The sequence below is a fragment of the Acipenser ruthenus genome, chromosome 2, assembly GCF_902713425.1.
Source record: "Acipenser ruthenus chromosome 2, fAciRut3.2 maternal haplotype, whole genome shotgun sequence".
Lineage (NCBI taxonomy): Eukaryota > Metazoa > Chordata > Actinopteri > Acipenseriformes > Acipenseridae > Acipenser > Acipenser ruthenus.
In genome coordinates, this window is record NC_081190.1 from 86142042 (window position 1) to 86163389 (window position 21348).

Consider the following 21348-nt stretch of genomic DNA (forward strand, 5'->3'; position numbering starts at 1 on the left):
ACAGAAGCCTGGTGTAACCTGAGCTGTTGCAGTCAGATCAAGGCAGTACAAACTAGTTTATGCAGGGAAAGCTGAGTGTTTGGTTAGATGAAAAACTGGTCCTGCAGCTTTTGGATTCTCCATTTCAGGCTGCAGAGTTGTCACAACTATCTTTTCAAACACACTTAAAGTCTGAGCCTTGTTTACTTCTGATCATTTATAGTAAGAAAGTCAAGAGAAAATACAGATTTTTAGATGTAGAAGTTTTATTTCCAGATATGTTTAAATTCGATGAAAACTCTTTGTAAGAGTCAGTTTTTTTGTTTAATTTCAATCTATATTTTCTCTTGACTTCTCTACTGTCAACATATACACATAAAATTATAATATAATGTCACCTCAATGATAATAGAGCACTGTCCGCTGTAAGTCCAGAGTAATTTATGGAGGGGGGAAATATATACAAATGACAAATGAATACACATTTAATATATGAAAAGTGTATATATGTTTATGCAAAATTGTACAACTTAAACGACGTAACCAAATGAATAATAATTATAAAAATGAAAGTTTAATCATTGGTGTAACTTCGGATGTACCGCATGCTAACCTGAATCTTTGTTACTTTTAAGTGGAAAACAATATATCTGCCTAATTGGCATTTTTACCGTTATGTAACAGAGATCTTTGTTATAACTAGCTGTAGTCGTAAGTAACCAGTGTTTATGTAACCCCCATGCTTCCTGTTTCCAAATATGGGTATCAGTGAGTCTGTTTCTTTAACACGACCCCCCCCTTCTGTGCCCGCAATAAACACGTGCACAGTCAGTTGCCTGCATATTAATTTCGAGGTATGACACAGGCCCGGTTTTTGGGATGGAACCGCATAACAGTCTCGCGTTTTGATTGGTCCATGTCTGTCACATGAATACGTCGTCACACGAGTGGAAAAGCGTGCAGGCATTTTTAACATTGTGATCAGATAGAGAGAGCGATTTGCTTTCCACAACCTTACCATTAAAATATAATGTGGTATTACACTGTACTGATATTACAAACTATGAGGAATTACTTTATATAAATTATCATGTTATGCACGAATGTAAGAATTGGCTTTCTGTGGTGGTGTACTTTTTTCTTTCAAGTAGCATATATCTATAATCGTTTTTGCGATATATTTTAATATAAAACATATACGCTATTGCAGTTTTGTTACAGGATACATTAGTTTATCTCTAATGTAATCACAGTTTTACATATAGACTGCCCCTGTTTTCATTTACGTCCCAAATTCTGGGCCGCTTTACTTTTCAGATAATGTCCCAAATTCTGGGCCGATTTGATTTGCAGATAACATCCCAAATTCTGGGCCGCTTTGGTTTTTAGATAACGTCCCAAATTCTGGGCCGCTTTGGTTTTTAGATAACGTCCCAAATTCTGGGCCGCTTTGATAACATCCCAATTTCTGGGCTGCTCTGGTTTTCAGATAACGTTCCGAATTCTGCATTTTCGAATTCAGGCCAGTTTTTGAGATATTCTGCTTAGCTGACAGCCGAGTTACTAAGTCATGCATGCACAGTTTACCATAAACTGGACCGTTAATTCATTTAAGAGTACATGAATCAAAGTTAATGTATTTTTTACTCTCCTCAGAAAACATTTAGGAACATGGTATACAAAAAAAAAAGGTCATCTCATTTGCTTATGTAATGTCCATCAATATATAGTGAGGCATAGGGGTTTATCAGAACTTCTGGGTTTAAGAGACCAGTGCCCTTCAACAACTTCAAATAAATCCTATTGTATTGTATTAGTCAGCATTTCCCTTATCTATTCCTGATCATTTATACTGTAGGTCAGGGGTTTTCAACCTTTTTTTGAAACTGTACCCCTTCTATCTGGAGGTTTCAGCTCGAGTACCCCTTTACAATTTTCGCTCAACTGAACGGTACCTCAGTTACAATAAAATGGAGAATAATTTGACGGCCTTTTGTAAAAGTTTGAAGGCCTTTTGATACCCAGCATACACTGCAATACCCAGCAAAGTTATACACTGATATTCTGATAGCACAGCAATTCAAATGAAGTTTGTAATTGGTTGTGTTCTTCAAATACACAATAAAAAGTGATATTTATAGGGTATACAGTTATACAGCGATACAGTGGTTTCGGACATCTAAGAACAGGTACTGCAAGCATCTGGATTCATACTCAGAGGTACTCTGTAGCCTCCTGGGACATTCACAGCTTGTTTGACACCCTCTTGTAGCCCGTTTCTGCATATAAAGCAAAATGCTGTTTGTCAATCTCTCTTTATTCTTATAAATCAGTCTTTGCAAGAATCATTCCAAAAACACTTGAATCAGTTAGGCACTACCAGTCTGATACTACAGGCCTTTAAATTGCAGTACCAATTTGCAAGTTGCTAAGTGGTTGCGTTCCTCAAATTTGCACTGCAAAGTGATATCTTAAAGAATAGAGTATATAGTGCTTTTTCTCGCCTCCCCTCTCTTTTGGTGCAAAACTGTGCTCTGATACACTCAGGCTGATACTGTGATCACAAAACACTTCGAATGGACTTAAATTGGTGCTTCTGTACTCTTTTTAGATGCACAACAATCTTAGCTAAAGAAAATGGGTTCCTTCGAGTTCGTAAGACCCACGACCGCCATTAGCTGAGCCTTACCCCGATGGTGTTTTTATAATGGGATTTGCCATAGGGAAGGGGGTGGTCTCTTATCGTACCCGTATCTCCACGACCCCTGGGCCAACAAACTCAGAAGGACATTCTTTGCATGCACAAGAGTCTTAGCTAAAGAAAGACATCAGCCACGGGTTCAAACGCCACCCCACCGCCAGATGGTGGGCGTTGCCCCAAAGGGGTTTTATAATGGGATTTCCCATAGACATTTTTCAGGGTGCTGTATCTCGGGTTCCGGGGGTCCCCAAGACTTGAAAATCGGTATGGAGGTCCACCTCGGGGCCCCTGTCGATCCCTCCAAGTGACGTGTCCCCAGCTAGAAAGGACACCAGTTTAGACTTTTTTTGCCAACCTAGAGCTCAAAAGCTATTGGAAATGCAACCTTGACATGCCATCATGCTGAAAATGTGAAAATTTGTTGAAAATGTAGCATTTGAAAACGGGTGGCTCCCTGTGAAAGAGGGCCCCCAGACATGACCCTAGGAAGTTCAACCCGGTTTCTAGGCCCCGGGGTCATGGAGATATGACCCCGAAAAGGGTAGTTTTTGGACATTTTTGACAGGGCGTATCTCGGGTTCTGTGGGGGTTAGGAACTTGATTTTTTTTTTGCGTTGGGGCCCCATGGGGCCCCGCACAAGGAGTCACCATTTTCATGGTTCAAATGCCAAGACGGCTTGGCAAAGTGAATTTTTTCGTCATGACATGAGTTTTTGGGTGAACCACCACACCTTTTTAGGGGGTGGTTTGGGGTGCTCCCCTGAGTCTATATCACTTTGAATGGTGGTTCTACGTGCTCGGGTTCGAGAGATATGCCTGAAAATGTGTTTTATAACACTGCCATAGACATGAATGGGGCTGAATACCCGAAAATATATTTTGCAAAGAATTGCTATGGTGGGTGTGTGCGTGCAGGGGTTGCATGGTGGTGTGTGCGTGCAGGGGTTGCATGGTGGTGTGTGCGTGCAGGGGTTGCATGGTGGGTGTATGCGTGCAGGGGTTGCATGGTGGTGTGTGCGTGCCACGGTTGCATGGTGGTACACGTGTGTGGAGGGGAATTGGAGTTCAGGTTTTGCGCACAAGCGGGGCGGGGAAAAGACTGGGAAGGGTAGGGTAAAAGAAAAATTACTACAATCATTTATTTTCACTTTCGACTCCCAGTCTCCTTTCCCTCACTTTATGATTTTATTTTGTGATTATTTAATTATTGTCAAAATAAACGGCCTTCATCTACTCACAGTTGCAGTCTCATTTCTGTCCAAAAAGAACCTGAAACACTACAATATATTGATGGACGTTACATAAGAAAACGAGATGTCCTTTTTTCGGAATACCATGTTCCTTCCCAAAAATGTGTTTTAATATTAGCATTTAATAAAGGTAAACGACTGCTTAAATTAATTTTCATGTATATATTTCAGTGCAATGTAGTTTCTTCATGTAATAAGAAATACGTTTTTTAACATTTACATTTCTGTTTTTTTCATTAAAAAAAAAAAAAAAAAAAAAAAAAAAAGATTTCTGGGGAGAGTAAAAAATACATGAACTTTGATTAATGTACTAAGGGTTACTCTCAAATGAATTCACGATCCAGTTTATGGTAAACTGCATGCATGACTTAGAAACTCGGCTGTCACTGATTCCCCAAAACTGGGCTGAATTCGGAAATGCAAAGCGGCCCAGAATTTGGGATGTTATCTAAAAACCAAGGCTGCCCAGAATTTGGGACGTTATCTAAAAACCAACGCGGCCCAGAATTTGGGACGTTATCTAAAAACCAAAGCGGCCCAGAATTTGGGACATTATCTGAAAAGCAAAGCGGCCCAGAATTTGGGACGTAAATGAAAACAGGGGCAGTCTATATGTAAAACTGTGATTACATTAGAGATAAACTAATGTATCCTGTAACAAAACTGCAATAGCGTATATGTTTTATATTAAAATATATCGCAAAAACGATTATAGATATATGCTACTTGAAAGAAAAAAGTACACCACCACAGAAAGCCAATTCTTACATTCGTGCATAACATGATAATTCATATAAAGTAATTCCTCATAGTTTGTTATATCAGTACAGTGTAATACCACATTATATTTTAATGGTAAGGTTGTGGAAAGCAGATCACTCTCTCTATCGGATCACAATGTTAAAAATCCCTCACGCTTTTCCACTCGTGTGACGACGTATTCATGTGACAGACATGGACCAATCAAAACGCGAGACTGTTATGCGGTTCCATCCCAAAAACCGGGCCTGTGTCATACCTCTTAATTTCCAATGTGCAACCGAGTGCCAGAGCTACCGTCCTAGGAATACATCTGAAATTTCTATATGCTGTATCTTCACTGTCCTGCATTGCTATATTTTATTAATAGTTCGTGGAGACCGGAGATTACGAAGAGTGGAGGACTCGATCCATTGCATCTACCGAGACGGCTTGTAATATTGCAGCGGGACTGTACAGTTCAGCAGAAGGACTTGTTTTTTTTTATATATTTAAGTCCTCCGGAGGTACTTTAGTCGTTGTGCACAACTGATAGAAACATTTTGTTTTATTCTATATTTTTATTTCCAATGTTTTTTTTTTTTTTTTACTGTGAACAATATTGTAACACTTTTAATTGCTACATATATATTACTTTTATAAACATTTTTTTCATAAAGTATATTTGTTGTTGCTGAGTGATTCTTTATAATAAAGTAACCTGGTATAAATATATTAAGGCAACTGTATAACGTAAAGTACATTTTCTTAAGAAGGGTATACGCAGCATTAGAGAGAGATCTCCAGAATTCACATATATTTTCCCTGAACTTAATTCTCAATGTGACTCATTGTAATAGTGGGTTACATTTACACCCTGTAGCAATGTCATCGTTATTTAATAAACATTAATTATAACTTTTATAAGTATTTGAAAATAAATCACATTAAAAAATATGTGATTTAAGTAATTTCAGCGGACACTAACAAATGTTTCTAATGTATATAGATATAAGTTAGTTACACATTTTAGTTATATATATATATATATATATATATATATATATATATATATATATATATATATATATAATAACTCATGGATAGTTAAATACAAAGGCGAATTTAACAAGTTAAACATAGCTTGTATGTCCTCTTCTGTCAAAATTTAAATGCAACCGTGCTTGCAACAACCGTGCATATGTTTCTCCTTCTCAAATGTGACGCCTTTCTTTTTGCGTCACTGTAGAGGTGGAGTTAGATGCGGAGTTAAAGGGTGCCAGGCTTGGGGTGTGAGGCGTGTGTCGTCCGTCTTGCAAGTATACCCTTTTCGTTAAATTCGCAGCCTTTTATCTGAACGTGGAGTACGTTTGCCTCCTTGTGGAAAATACAGCAAGTTACATTTGAAACACCAGCAAATGTACTGAACTAAAAATGGCATATCCAAAGAACGTTGTTATATTGGAACAATAAGAAGGTTCCACCTGATTATTATTGTTTTAACAACTGTACTGTACTGTATTCTTTTATGGTTTAATGTCCTCAGATAACGTTTTACTAATTACACCACACACGTGGGTTGAGCAAATTACTAGTGAAAATGTGCACACATATTTACATCTGATGTCAATTAAAAGTGTTACAACAGGCGATTTTTCTTCTAACTACCATACAAATTTACCCTTTATCAGTGTACTTGTTTGGCTTTTACCCGTCTTTGCTGAGAGTCTATCCAGTACAGGTTAGGTTCATTGTGGCGGAAAATGCCACTTACAGACAAACACATCTTCCCCGTCCCGACGCAGCCCTTACAAAAAAGTCCTAAAGAAATCCTGTAGGTTTTGTGTAGGAATCCTGTAGAACATGTAGGAATTCTGTAGGTTTCCTGTAGGCTTATTAATAGTCCTGCATGATGGAAAAGAAAATCCTGCAGGATTCCTACATGAACCATTATAGTCCTTCTGGCTACCTGTAGGAATCCTGCAGGACTTTTTGACAGAAACCTAGGTCCTTCAGGATTTTTGCTATAATTAGTATTGCCCTATAGTACTCCTGCAGGACTGGTTAACAGAAAAATAAATACTAAAGAATTCCAATAGGAATCTTTTCACCTCAGGAGTGCTTGCCTTTAAAATGTTGTGTAGGATTGTTATCAGTTATACAGATTTATTCTTAATTTCTGTTTTCATGTTAGCTTTCATTTTTTTAGGAATGAACAGCTTGACAATAATTTAGAAATTACTGTAAATGTTTAGTAGGAATCATGTAGAGCATTTAGACATTATTTCTTGAAATAGCTGTTAGATGCCAAATAATAGCACTATTATGACACTGGCAGAAGTGTATATTAATATATCAGACCTTTATTTAATTAATTTAGTGTGCTCAGATTAATTATCCCTTGCTCTTTCTAATCTGGATATGTGCAATTCAAACACCATTTTACCATTTCTTCCCACTTTTGGAGATACCTGTGATTCAAGCGATTCATATTTTTCAACAAGCTGGTAAACTGATTGGCTCAAGAAAATGCATCCAGCTCACAAAAATCTCCAAATATGTACCACTCAAAACCTGGACTGACAAGCCCTGCTGACCCACCTCCCATTCTCTTCATTAAAGACCCAGGCTAGCCAGCTAGGCTCCAGCCATCCAAAAAATCATACCTGCAACTTTTTGGTTTATGATTCACTTACACTTTTACTGAGTCAGTCAGTTTGTTGAGACTTGACAAAAACAAAAATAGAATTGAATCATTTTTTGTTAATACACTTTATATGCCCCCTGGTACCTGTGTTATTGTTAGTTTACAGTAGATACACAATTCACATAACGCGATCAGAGTAGTTTATTAATAATCTTTATTGCATGTGAGGAAAATATACATATCAATTGTTTATTTTATTTTTTGTATAATAAAAGTAAAAATAAACATAGATTATACAAAATATAACTGTCTAGTTTTGCCCGCTTGAGGTGTGCCGTTACATAAGGGGTGTGCAACTGGGCAAAGTAGGCAGGACTAAGGAAATGAAGAGAGCAATAATTTAGACAGTACTTGACTGGAAGCCCTGTGTCGGTAAACCTAAAATTGGTATACTATGTTAAACGGGCTTACTACCAGTCAAAACTCTGGCAATCCATTCTGGAGCAACTGCAGCCTGTGAATATTCTTAGATGAAAAGGGTCCAATAGCCACATCGAGAAGACAGTAGCCTATGTTAGACTAGTGATAACTTCGACAGCAATGAGTCATTTTTTTAATTTTTTAATTTTTTTTTATAATTTAGTCGTTGCCAATTATTTTGTATTATTTTCTCACCAATTTAGAATGGCCAATTATTTTTAGGCTCAGCTCACCACTACCACCCCTGCGCTGACTCGGGAGGGCGAAAGCGTGTGCCGTCAGCCAAACGGTTTTTTTCACATTGCGGACTCACCATGCAGCCACCCAAGAGCTACAGCGTCGGAGGACAACGCAGCGCTCTGGCAGCTTACAGGCAAGTCTGCAGGCGCCCGGCCAGACTACAGGTGAGCCGAGGAAAACGAGAAAAACCTTGGCCGACCTAACCCTCCCTCCCCCCGGGCGGTGCTCGGCCAATTGAGCGCCGCCCCCTGGAAGCTCCAGTCCTCGGTCGGCAAAGGAATAGCCTGCACTATCGAACTCTCGATGTCCAGACTATAAGGTTCACAAGTATACACTGTTGAGCGCCTTTACTGGATGCGCCACTCGGGAGCTTCCAAGTCTTTATTTTTGAATTCTTATTAATTACATTTACTTTAATCAATTTCCCAGTAGTTTGGCTGTACAGAACAATAATTTCTATCAAGCTCATAAACTGCTTCTAAATTCATCAATGTCCCTAAAAGATCAGAAGATTTAAGCAGTTGAATGTCATTTGATATGTTATTTATTTGATGTATGCCTGTAGCCAATGCGTTAGTTCGTGGGTCTTTAACAATCCTGTTATTGCTAGTTTCTAAAGGGTTTATTTTTAATTAACCTAAAATACACAACATCACCATTCGAGATTATATAGACCGGAACAATTACTGTTAAATTACCGTTAGTGCTATAATCGCTTTGTGACAATATATTGGAACACATTACGGCATAACATCAAGTGTCCCAATTATCACCCGATTTGAAACACACACACACACACACACACACACACACACACACACACACACACACACACACACACACACACACACACATATAGGGATTAAAACTTTTAAAATAATTGTACATAAGACTGTAATCATAAAAAAGACGTTCAGGCATTTGGTTTATTATATTCCCAGGTAACAAAACTAGACTCATGAAAATGTTAAAATAAAAAGAAAAGGATATATATATATATATATATATATATATATATATATATATATATATATATATATATATATATATATATATATATATATATATAATGAAGAAGCTTCCCTACCTAAGAAAAGAGCACTAAAGAAAAACAAAAAATACGTCTTTGAAAGTGACTCAGAAGATGAAGTTGTCCGACCGGTGAGTTTTTGTTTTGTTTTATTAATACATTTTAAGAAAAAACGAATTACTGCAGTACATATAATTGTGCTACACCAGTGAAACTACAAATGCAAGTGAACCATTTACGTTTTAGTGTGTATGTAAATGTCCTTATGCAATATATCTATCACAACAAACTTAAATCTAACATTTTACACATTTACAACCCCACAGAAAAAAAAATGCAACTGAGCAAAATATGATTACTATGAGGAAAGTACAAAATCATCTACAACATGCAAAAGATGATCTATTGCAACAAAAAGATTTGGAAATTTAAAAAAAAAACTCAAGAAAGAAAATGATTTCTCACCTGACATGTATGTTGGTTACTAATCTATCTGCCTGCTTAAATACTGTAAGCATGTAAACATCAATCAATATGCCTATTAACAAAATGGAGACATGTTCTTAAATATTCCTGCTTCTTTGAATTAATATTCTAAAATAGCTATTTAAAGGAACCAATATTTAAAGGAAATAGATGTTTTGAAAAGAGATCTGGGTTTGTCTGACCTGTGCAAATTGCTGTTAACAAGGTAAGCTTAATAAGCAATCAACATTTCTGACTGGTTCATTTATTTATTTATTTATTTATTTATTTACAGTAAAACCTTGCTTTATGGCAACCTGAAAACAAAGACATCCTCACTCTTAAGGCAACTTTCTTCATTATTATTATTATTATTTATTTCTTAGCAGACGCCCTTATCCAGGGCGACTTACAATTGTTACAAGATACCACATTGTACATCATTTCACATTATACAGATATCACATTATTTTACATACAATTACCCATTTATACAGTTGGGTTTTTACTGGAGCAATCTAGGTAAAGTACCTTGCTCAAGGGTACAACAGCAGTGTCCCCTACTGAGGATTGAACCCACAACCCTCCGGTCAAGAGTCCAGAGTCCAGAGCCCTAACCACTACTCCACACTGCTGCCCTAGCAGCAGTGTGGAGTAGTGTGGAGCCCCAATTTGCTCATATTGAAGGCAATGTAAAGTTTCTTTCACTATTAGGACCAACCCTGTATTCCCTACAACATCTGCAGTCCCACACGTATATCTAACCTCTGTTAACTTCCAGTAAGATCCGCATTCAGTAAACTACCATGTTGCTTAAGAAGTGGCTACATAGTGCCAGAAGAACATAATATGAATGAAAGCTGTTGGGAGGATGAAAAAGACAAATTCCCAAACCATGGACTGAATAAAGATGTAATCCCAGTTACCAACAACTTTTTAAGGCTGATTAAGATTAAGGGTTTATTGGGGATCTGCTGTGGCCACACAAAATCACCCTGATGGCCACAAGCATACAGTGCATGGTGGTTGTCCATAAAGTAATTTCTAATTGCTTTAAGTTGTGTATAAACTGTATTTCATTATTTTATTTATCCTCTTCAATATTGATGGAATGTTTTTTTTTTGTTTTTTTTTAGGAATTAGGATTAGGAACAAAATTCATTTTGTACAGTATATAGAACTATGGTTATGGAAACTAAGGGTAACTGTCTAAATATTATTCGGTGCTTAGCAAGGACACAGTAACACTTCACAGCTGTCAGTATCAGAATCCTGGAAGACAACAGTTTTTTTTTTATGTTTGCTTAAATCTGAGTGTGATAACAAATACCCATAATTTTATCAAAACTGGACAACATGTTCCCAATATATAGCCTTCCATTTCTCAGTCAATGGCCAGTAATGTGGAAAAGCCGGTACTATAGTGCTGCATTTACAGTAATTTAAAACTATATATTTTTGTAACAAATGTATCTATATTGGACGAGCAGTTGAAAATGAATTCCAGTACACTTAAAAACTGAGCTACAATGGATTCAGAAAAAACGCAACAAATCAGTTGTGTAAAACTACAGATAGAGATCAAAATACAGCTCTGGTTTGATAAAGAAATATGCCTGTCTAGTATTTATCAGGCAGAAGCCTGATTTTTCTAAGCTTGGTAACTTTGAGTTGAGTAAATCTCCAATAATAAAGCTCTGTAACTACAAAAAGCAAGTGGCATTTGTGCATACTTACTTCAAAAATATAACAAGAGTATTACAAAAACAAAACACGACATTGATAAGAGAAAACATTTAATCAAAATCAACTTACCTTACCAAGTCGGTTTCACAGTTATATCTCAATATGTATTTTGGCCAGAACTTTTATAACTTTTTATCAAAATATTGACCTGAATTATTAGAAATAGCATATACAAATTAAGAATATGTACAGTACCAGTATGTATAATTTATACAAAAGCATGTAGACAAAAATAATTGCACAAGCACTGATCTCTTGTTCATAACGTTTCTTATCTTCAGTTCTTTTGTTCTGATATGAATGTTCATATGTTCTGGGGTAAATTGAACTGAAAACAACCCAAGCTTTTTCATGACTAATAAACACTCAACGGTGTGAAATTTAGAAATACTACGGAAAACTTGATAAGTTCAATGGCAAATGTTAAACTACGTTTTGAAATGTTTGCCTTTGAATTCATTGAGTTTCTCTTACTGTTTTTTACAAAGTAACCCTTACATACTGTATATATTCTATAGGCCATCACCTGGAGTGACAGACCATGGGGGTTGAAGTCAGTGACTCCATTGTGAACTAAAGAAGCTAGTGTCTTTTGCTGCTCCCTGTTTGATACACAAGCACAACAAAGTGGATGTTTCAGAAGGCTTTATTTGTTAGGAACTTCTATTGAAACATACAAAAGAGCCAAGTTAATCTGAGCAGATGCCTTCTTTCAGAATCCGGATGTCAGCTTTGGTAGTCCTGTGAAGGAAGGACATTGGTAAATGAATGATAATAATGACAGAAAAACTTGTAATGTGGTACAGAGGGTTTCAGGTAATACATGAGCTCACATGGCATTGTGTTGGAATATTTGGTAAAGATGAACTCCCTTTTTAAATGGCGTTTAAAAAAAAAAAAAAAAAAATATATATATATATATATATATATATATATATATATATATATTCTCCATGACATCTTATAGTTTACAAAACATTTGTTTGAATGTGTAATAAGTGAAACATGGCAGAGGGGCCTCTAGTGGAACCTTTTATTAATAAACCCAGTTCAGTTCCCTTTGCTTTCATGTCACACTTCAGTGCACCAACTATAACATCCAAACTGTTCAATTCTATAAAAATGAATTTTTAAGGTGATTGAGAGTGTATTCATTTTAAACAAACCAGCAACAATCAAAATAAACTACCCAAATGAAGGATGTGCTATGTCTGATAAAATTAAGCAAATGTTCCTACGTTATTGATTATTAGTTAAGAACAGATGATGGCACTAGTATCTGAGGTAGTGGAAGAAAACAGTTGTTGATTTTGCTTGCAATAGTGTTGTGATTATTCTTAATTGCATGAATGGCCAACAAACGATCAACTTCCAGCCGTTCTGCGTTTATCCACTCATTGGAAGGTTGGGTATGTTAATCAGTCATAGATATTGGATAACTAATCAATTGAAAGCTTAAAAATCATTAGGAATTCTACAAATAATTAAAACGTTAATCTTACTGTATTCTGCCACAGAGCATGCACTCATTCCCATAGGTGTTCCCATCGGTCCCACAAACAGGTGCAAAGTTCATAGGACATGCCAGGTTCATTTTAAAGCGGGCACAATCAGGCTAATAAAAGTAACACACACACACACACACAAAATCTGTCATTTTAATTAATATTTGAATGTGTTATTCATAATTAAAACAATTCTGTGATGTCGCCCTTTGATCTTTTGATTGATTAATTAATTCTACAAATCTTCTAACTAAAGTGACTGTGTGGCTTTGAAGAGAAGGGGAGTGTGGGGCAGATATATTGTTGATGAACGAATCCACAGAAAACTTTGTATTGCTAAATTGCATTGCATATAAAAATAAAAAAATACAGTTCTTAGTAATCTGATTTGTTGGGTGATGTTTTGTCGGAATCTATTGTAGCTCATTTAAGATTTAAAGGGTTCTTATATTATTTTAAAAATAATTGTTTTGTTCACGTATATCATTAAACTTCTGTCATATGTCGGATTATAAATTGGTTTGGGATTGTTAGAGACTGTTTTTATTTTTGCATTTTTAATACAATTTAGTACACTTTTCTGAGAGGAATAAAACTATTAGTTTTACGGTATAAAATTAGCAAGAAACATCCTGCGTTCTGAGTAGGCTAGTCTCTTAGCAGCTTTATACAATTACAATTAGTTTATTCCTCTCCTTTGTCTTTGCAGTTGCTTAAAAGCACGCACATCTTTAATTAGTCAATGCAGTTCTTACAATTAGTGGCAATGCGAGCTTTCCCATGTTGCCACAGAAGACACCCATACAATTCTTGGGTTCACGGTTTTAGACTGAAAAAGTACCTACAGCCACATGTGTAAAATTGTGTGTGAGTTTTGTAAGATGTACAGCTCTCCACTGATAACAAACTTGAAACCATTGGATTAAAAACAAAGCCCTGAGGTCAGAGGCTAGTGGACCTAGCCCAGTCCTACAATCACATGTTTGACAATGTTGTTTACCTTGAGTTATTTTTTGAGTCAACACCAAATCTTCATTTCATTTTCTAGTTTAGTAAATATATTTTAAATAGCAGCAGTTCCCCATGATATACCTAATAGAAAGGCCTTAACATGTAAGATGATTTCATAGTCCTCCACTTGTATAAAACTTGAATATTCCCCACTTTAGTGATTTGTTAAAGAAAAAAAGAAATATCAACTTACCATTTTGTACTCTGGTTGTTTATGAGCCTCTGAAATGAAAAAGTGCACCAAACAGATCCCATCAAATATTTTGAGGTATGTGTTGTGTGTGTATAAGGAACATTATCTATGGTTACTTCATAAAACTAGTAAGAAACAACTTAGTGGCACAAAGGAAATGATCAATTATTCAGTCATTTTGCTACTGTTTCCTATAAAATGATTTTATGCCACTCTAAAAAATACTTTGAGCCTGCTTCTAATATTAAAACATATCACAAACCAAGAAAAACTACAACACGCAAATAAACAAAAGGTAAATAATTTCTCACCTGAGCATAAGAGAACACACATGAATAAAAACATCACTTTCACACTCATCATGATGAGATCCAATTGCTAGCAGATCTGCTCTGGAGTTTGCTGCTAAATCCTGCTGCATTTAAATACGTTTCAGATCAGGCTGTTTACAATGTAGTTCCGCAGTGTTGTTTGTGCATGCCAGCTGGCAAGGTAGTACACTGTTTACTTAAGACTAGATAAATGTAGTTTTAAACCTGGTTACCACCTGTTACACTTTATTTGTTTGTAAATGCAATAGAAACTGAATGGCAGTGTAAATATCCTCAAATATGATAACTGTGACTTTTTGTGTGCCTAATACTAGATCCTGTTGGTGACCCAGTTTGTTTGCATTCCCTAAAGTTAATTATTGTTACATGGTTATTTCAGCACAGTTTTGTAGTGCTTTTGCCATGCCTATACTATGCATTTTTCTATGCTCTAAAGCATTTTCTTATGTTTTTACCATAACATTTTTATAAGGGCACTATTCGGGAATGCAGACACATACTGCTTTCCTCCTGGAACCTTCTTGGCTTGATGAACTACTGTAAACAGCTCCTGCTTCTATCTGCAGAAACAGGATGTTTTAATGATCATCTGCAAGCTCCATTGTTGTTAGGAAGAAACCAAAGCTTAAAAATACTAAAAGAAACTTTCTAAAATGAAATGAAAACCTTTTCAACTGTAAGCAGATTATCTCAGGGAAAGAAGTCCAAATTTACCACTATTGAGTGCATGCAAAAAAAATCTAAACTATAAAAAAAAAAAAAAGATTTACTTTTTACCGATAACACCTGCAACTCACTGACCCACTTAGCGGAGGTGATAGCCAAGAGGAAGGCTGTCTTCATAGCAGATACTTCAACTCTATGGAGTGTATCGGCTCAAACGGGGCCTTTGTGAGAGCCTCCAGTACAATATCAAGGCTCCACTCAGGGAGAACGGTCCTCCTAGGAGGGCGTAACCGCAGAGTGCTCTTAAGAAATAGGGTCACCAAAAAATGTGAACCCGGAATTTATGGGGGCATGGCACGCAGAGATAGATGCTAAATACACCTTCAATATGGAAGGTGACCTACCGGCATCAAAAAGTTCTTGCAGAAACTGCAAGATAACCGGCATGGGGCAAGAAACTGGGTCATGACCTAGTCAGACACCAATTCTGGAATTACTTCCACTTATAGGCATACAGCGACCTAGTGGAGTCTGCCCTAGCGCTCTGCAGAGTACCCACAACCGCGTCTGATAGCCCTAGAGCTGTCCAGCGGTCCCGTTCAGGGGCCAGACCCATAATTGGAAACTGCCAGGTTTCAGATGCCAGAGAGTGCCTCTCGCCTGAGGAGATTCAGGCGAGAGGAAACGTACGAGTAGCCAGGGAGAGGCCGAACGGCAGCACAGAGAACTCCCTGAAAGACGAAGCGGAGGCACTTCCTGTGCTCTGGACGAATGGGAACATGAAAGTACGCTTCACGTAAGTCAACTGTGGTGAACCAGTTGTCCGGCTGGACTGACTGGAGTATGTGACGGTGAGTCAGCATTTAGAACCTCCTTTCCTTCAAGAACTTGTTGAGGAATCTTAGGTCTAAGATGGGGCGAAATCCGGCATCCTTCCTGGGTACTATAAAATATCTAGAGTAGAACCCCACTCCGTAGGAGGTGGGGTCTATGAGACAAATGGCTCGCTTGCACAGCAAGGCGGCCACTTTCTCTTTGACTACCGAGACCTGACGAGGGTCCGACATGGATGTGTGCGTGACTCCTTGGAAGGGGGAGGTCCCAAATGGAACTGCAGCGCGTAACTGTTTTGCACGGTAACGAGCACCCAAGTGTCCGAGGTGCAAGCGTGCCAGTATTGCAGCTGTTGTGCGGTGAAGGGATGGGTCTGAGGCCGCAAGCCTTCAGGGCCTCAGCTGGGGCTGCTGAGGCTGGGGCGGAGCACTCTGAGGCAGCTGCCTAGGGCGACGGCCCTGGAATTGCCTCCTGGAACGCTGTTGCGCGGACACACCATCGCCTGCGTTCCTTGTGCTCTGTGGAGGTGCTCGATTTCCCATCGCCGCTGTGGCCTGTAAGCGATGCTTCAGGTCATCTGGCGGGGCCGTGGGCACTGGGACCGTCCTTGTGACGGTATGCACCTGGGGGGCCTGCCAGCGGCTTGACCTACCCCGCACCGAAGTACGGGGAGGGAGCAACGCGGCCACTGCTGCTTTGCGCTGCCGAAGGGAACGCTGTAAGATCTCCTCCACAGCTGGACCGAATGTATGTCCTAGGGATATTGGCGCGTCCAGTAACGCCGCCTTATCCGCATTGGGTACCGTTGCGAGGTCTCGTCACAGGAGCTTGAGTGCAGGGGATCTCCTGCGAGGGGCTCTGTGAGAGCGGGATGAGCGGGGATGGGGCTCCGAGCGCTACTGACTGCTCTGCCATGGGAGACTGAGTGTCTAGGCCCATGTCCCTTCTGAGCCTATTGCCATGCACCCTGGGTTGAAAAGCCGTGCACAAGTCGCAGAAGTCCTCTCTGCCCCTGGCCTCCGTGGTGTGTTGGAGTGCATCGACCACCGTGTGCACCGAGTGGATCTAGCGCAGGGTGCTCTGAGTAGCACATGTACCGAGCAGCGGGTATTGTGCTCGCTGGGATGCTATTGCACAGAGGGCACCGAGCGCACCGAGAACATTAAGCACCATGCGCACTGTGTGCACCGAGGCGATGTGTACCGAGTGTACTAAGCACCGAAAGCACCGGGTGGACCGAGCAAATCTGTGGACGGAGTACAATGTAATATATACAATTACAACAATAATACAGGGGAGCACACTGCTGTTGTTGTTGATTTTTTCTGAAGGCCCGACGCACCGAGGTGAGCGGGCCGAGGCAGTCGGCGAGGTCTACTCTACAGTGGGTCTGGAAAAATACAGCCTGTGGAGGACAAGGCCTGCTGTTGTTTTTTTTTTTGTTTTTTTTACCTAGCTGCTACACAATGCAGGCAAGCGGGATACAACATGTGCACTGCAGATGTCAGAATGGGTATTTAGTCAACAGCAGTAACAATATATATTTATATATATATATATATATATATATATATATATATATATATATATATATATATATATATATATATTAAAACTGCCACTGGCAGCCAGCTGAGTCGCTTGACAGCGGGGGTAAAGCAGAGCCTAGCCCCAGTGGAGGACGTGCTCCCACACGAGTGAAAGGCTGAAAAGACGACAACACTAACTCCTTTAAATCAATACTGCACAGGCAGTCAACTCACGTACCACAGATAGGAAAGCAGCAGTTTGCAACGTGAGCGCACGCAGGCTGCTGAGGAAAAAAGAAAGAAAAAGGCTGAATCAGGAGTCACAGATTCCTTGAAAGCGGCAAGCCAGCTTTCAGCCTGAAAGGCAAGGGAACTGCAGTAGACTCAAAGCTCTTTTTCACAATACGCTCAGATACCAACACAGAGGGTCTTACCTTACCGTCTTGAGAGGCAAAAAGAGAAATGGCTTCCTCAGCATGACGGTTTTAATCCCTCAGTAGGCAGGACCGAGGATGTTACCCCAGGAAGGGGTCTATCGGCAGCTCTGGTATAGACAGCTCAGAAAATACCTACCAATAGGCAGGCATATCTAAGGCCCTGTGAAAATCGCAGAAATTTTCTTTGAAATTCACGTTAGTGTCACAGGTAAAGTATCGTATTTTGCGGAATGTGCATGGAAATATCTTATAAATTACGTGTACAGATCATTATTTTTTTTTTAAACAGCAAATATACAGATAAATGCACTGACATCAAAATTAACATTAAAGTTATTCAAGCACTTTACAATAGCTTGTGAAACAGTGTTGTAATTAACAGCCTGTAGGTAAAGTTTATCTGCAGACAGCTTTCAGTTCTAGTACGTCAGGTATGGCATGTTCACCATTTAGGTCTTGCAAAACAAATACAGCAGTGGGGCAGCAGTGTGGAGTAGTGATTAGGGCTCTGGACTCTTGACCAGAGGGTTGTGGGTTCAATCCCCAGTGGGGGACACTGCTGCTTGTACCCTTGAGCAAGGTACTTTACCTAGATTGCTCCAGTAAAAACCCAACTGTATAAATGGGTAATTGTATGTAAAAATAATGTGATATCTGTATAATGTGAAATAATGTATAATGTGATATCTTGTAACAATTGTAAGTCGCCCTGGATAAGGGCGTCTGCTAAGAAATAATAATAATAATAATAATAATAATAATAATAATACTGATCTTGTGCATCAGTCGACTCATCAGTGACCACTGACAAGCAACCAGACTGTTTTACCAATTCCATAATCTTCTGCTTGTGATACTCGGCAACTTTAGGTAAGTATTCACATCTCAGCTGGGCTGATGAAGGAATCGCTCCACCATTTGCTACACTCTGTCTAAAGAATTTCCATAACTTTTGGTTGTCCAATTTTTCAAAAAGGATATTTGCGCACTTTTGAAATATGAAAGTCACCGTTTTTTGTTTCTTTGCAAGTAAAGCAGTCGCAGTACTGTTCTGGATTTCCGCCTGTCTCTTTCGGTGAATACTTGCTGTCAACAGAGGAGTTTCGGTAGTGATCTACAATAACGTTGCAGGACTTACAGAAGAGCTTACCTCCATTGCTGTGTAAACTCCTGCTGGATACTGCTTTACGTGATCTGCTGCAGACACATTTTTAGGCTTTTTAGAGACATCCATTTTCTTGTTTACAGTATGTAGTATTTTAATTTCCTGCTTAGATTGCATATAGTCACATGACATAATCACTGCACAGCACTGTGTGCATGACGAATATTACACGCAGGCACATATCAGAGCTGTACAGTTTCGTTAATGTGATTTTTATTTGTATAAAATACAAATAATGATGAAATAATTGTTATTTCTTAAGAATATTGTAAAAATCGCGGTATTGGGCTAATTTCACAATTTCCGCGCAGCCTGTGAAATCGCGATTTTCACAGGGCCCTAGGCATATCCCATACCTAATGTTGTTGGTGGTCGTCTTCGACTTGAAAGGGAACCACGTTCTTAAATCAATTTTCTTACCTTACTAGTCCCAGACACTATATTGTGTTGAAGACTTCTTGGTTCTTTGCTTGTTAATTTTACTTCAAAGTCCAGTCAGACCAAGTGACCTATTATTTGACACTAACATTGTTTTTAAGATCTGGGTTTCTCAACTTTACTCATGTAGTATTAAGATCAGTGCTTAATTTGTAAATCGGGAGGTCCCGCAACACATAGTGAGCGCGAGAGGAGGGGTGTTCCGGGGGGCTCTGAGGTACCGGAACGCATGAGAAAAAAAAGTGACAAACACAATGTAGCCAGACAATGTAATTATAACTTGTGTTAAGGTGTCATCTTTAGCCTTGGCTACAATGCTTGCTGCCGCTAAATGGGCCTTGGTTCAGGCATGTTCAAAAACCTTTTTTCTGAGGGCTCTTTGTTGTTTTTTTACTTCGGAGGCAGAAGACGTTACTGTACCTTTTTGCATGTTGTACAGCCCAGCTTTGAATTTTGCATGACAAGCCAGGGGTTATACGTTTGCTTTTACTTCAACTGAGCCTCCGTCCAAACTGCACCTGCTCCGGGCACTTCGTCGGTGGATGCACTGTCCTCCCTAGTGATGTGCAGTTCGCGAACAAATCGTTATTTTTGAATGACTCACTAAGGTGAACAATGGGAATCGGATCAGAGTCCCTATTGAATCGGTTCTTTTGATTCACCCTATGAACAAGCTGCGTGGCGCACAGGAGTCGAGTTACTAGCCTATCAAAACTCATGAAGTGATTCCTTACCTCTCGAGTCTGGCTGATTTGTTCGTTGTAACAAAGAAACCGGGCTGTCTCTCAGCTCGTTGAGTGTTATGAAACTGAAGACCGTATGTGCCATGTTGGATCCAAATTCCCACTTACTAGATATAAGAACTCTATATATCTCTGATCCAGACGGTGTGTACTTTCTAGAGTGCTGCTTCGCGCTGTCAGAAACTCAGATTACAAGTTTGTGCACCAGAATTATTATTTTTCTTACAGTTCTTCTTAGTTTACTATGTACGTAACCTTGTGTAAGTCTGCCACATAGGCTACTAGTTGTAGCCTATGTGTGTTTGTTATTTTTTATACACATACAAAATTAATCATATCTATAGTTAACTATTTTGCACAAATTATGATTAATACTTATAAGTCATCTTGAGTAAAGTCAGACAAATTACTAAATAATAATAATAATAATAATAATAATAATAATAATAATAATAATAATAATTGAGATATACACCTAATTTCCAAAATAAATAAATACAAACATCTACTGGTGTTGTAACGTTATTGTACCCAAGGCTTAATTATATAACTTGTGATTACATATTTGACCTTGAGGAATGAATGTATTTTATACATGACAATTTACAACTACGGTTAAATATTTTATAATTTAATAATGACGGCGATTCACCTAGTCCACAAGGTGAAACGCATTATCAGCTACGATACAGCAACCTTTTAGGAGGATATTGCACATTCTAACGGATGACGTCCTTAAACGTCTATTATATTTTACATGCACATTAAATATACATTTTCTAAATGTTATTTTACTGTGTTAAACACTAAAAAATACTAAATATATACACGTTTAAACTTTGTTTATATAAAATGTACATGTTGCGGTTATGGGTGTGCTTCAACGTGTGATTGATTACATGGCTAATCCCAAAGGTTTACTGGATAGAAGAGGAATTTTTTTGTTGTTGTAAAAAACAATGGGTGACTCCAAATGTATGGAAAAAAACATGTAAAAAATGTAATTGACTATTTTTTTTTTAAAGATTAAATTAAATTAGATTGATACTGATGGCTAAACAGTGCTAATGGTTCAAACTGTTATGTTATCTCCAAGATTCTAAATATATATATTATTATTATTTTGTCAAACTATATTTAATTTAATGTTTATGAACCCAGTCAACCAAATATAGATTCTCCCTAGCTTTTGTGATGTGCAGTTCGTGAACGACTCGTT

The 21348-nt window shown here is 38.3% G+C and overlaps 1 protein-coding gene across 1 annotated transcript; it reads right to left on the reverse strand.

The window, feature by feature from the left end:
- Positions 1–11904: 11904 nt before the first annotated feature.
- LOC117409672 (probable pancreatic secretory proteinase inhibitor) lies at positions 11905–14532 on the reverse strand. Its single transcript, XM_034015988.2, has 4 exons — positions 14297–14532; positions 13986–14014; positions 12779–12891; positions 11905–12017 (listed from the first exon to the last, which is right to left on the reverse strand). The coding sequence occupies exons 1-4, from the start codon at positions 14346–14348 to the stop codon at positions 11966–11968; spliced, it is 246 nt and encodes an 81-aa protein (XP_033871879.1). The 5' UTR covers positions 14349–14532; the 3' UTR covers positions 11905–11965.
- Positions 14533–21348: the final 6816 nt, after the last annotated feature.

What these genes read in the sequence shown, in the direction of transcription:
- LOC117409672 (XM_034015988.2), bottom strand. Translation starts at nt 14,348, where the DNA reads ATGATGAGTGTGAAAGTGATGTTTTTATTCATGTGTGTTCTCTTATGC. An exon ending in GTGTGTTCTCTTATGCTCAG is followed by an intron (nt 14,015 to 14,296) that starts GTGAGAAATTAT and finishes TTTTCATTTCAG; the next exon opens with AGGCTCATAAACAACCAGAG. An exon ending in ATGCTCTGTGGCAGAATACA is followed by an intron (nt 12,018 to 12,778) that starts GTAAGATTAACG and finishes CTTCCTTCACAG; the next exon opens with GACTACCAAAGCTGACATCC.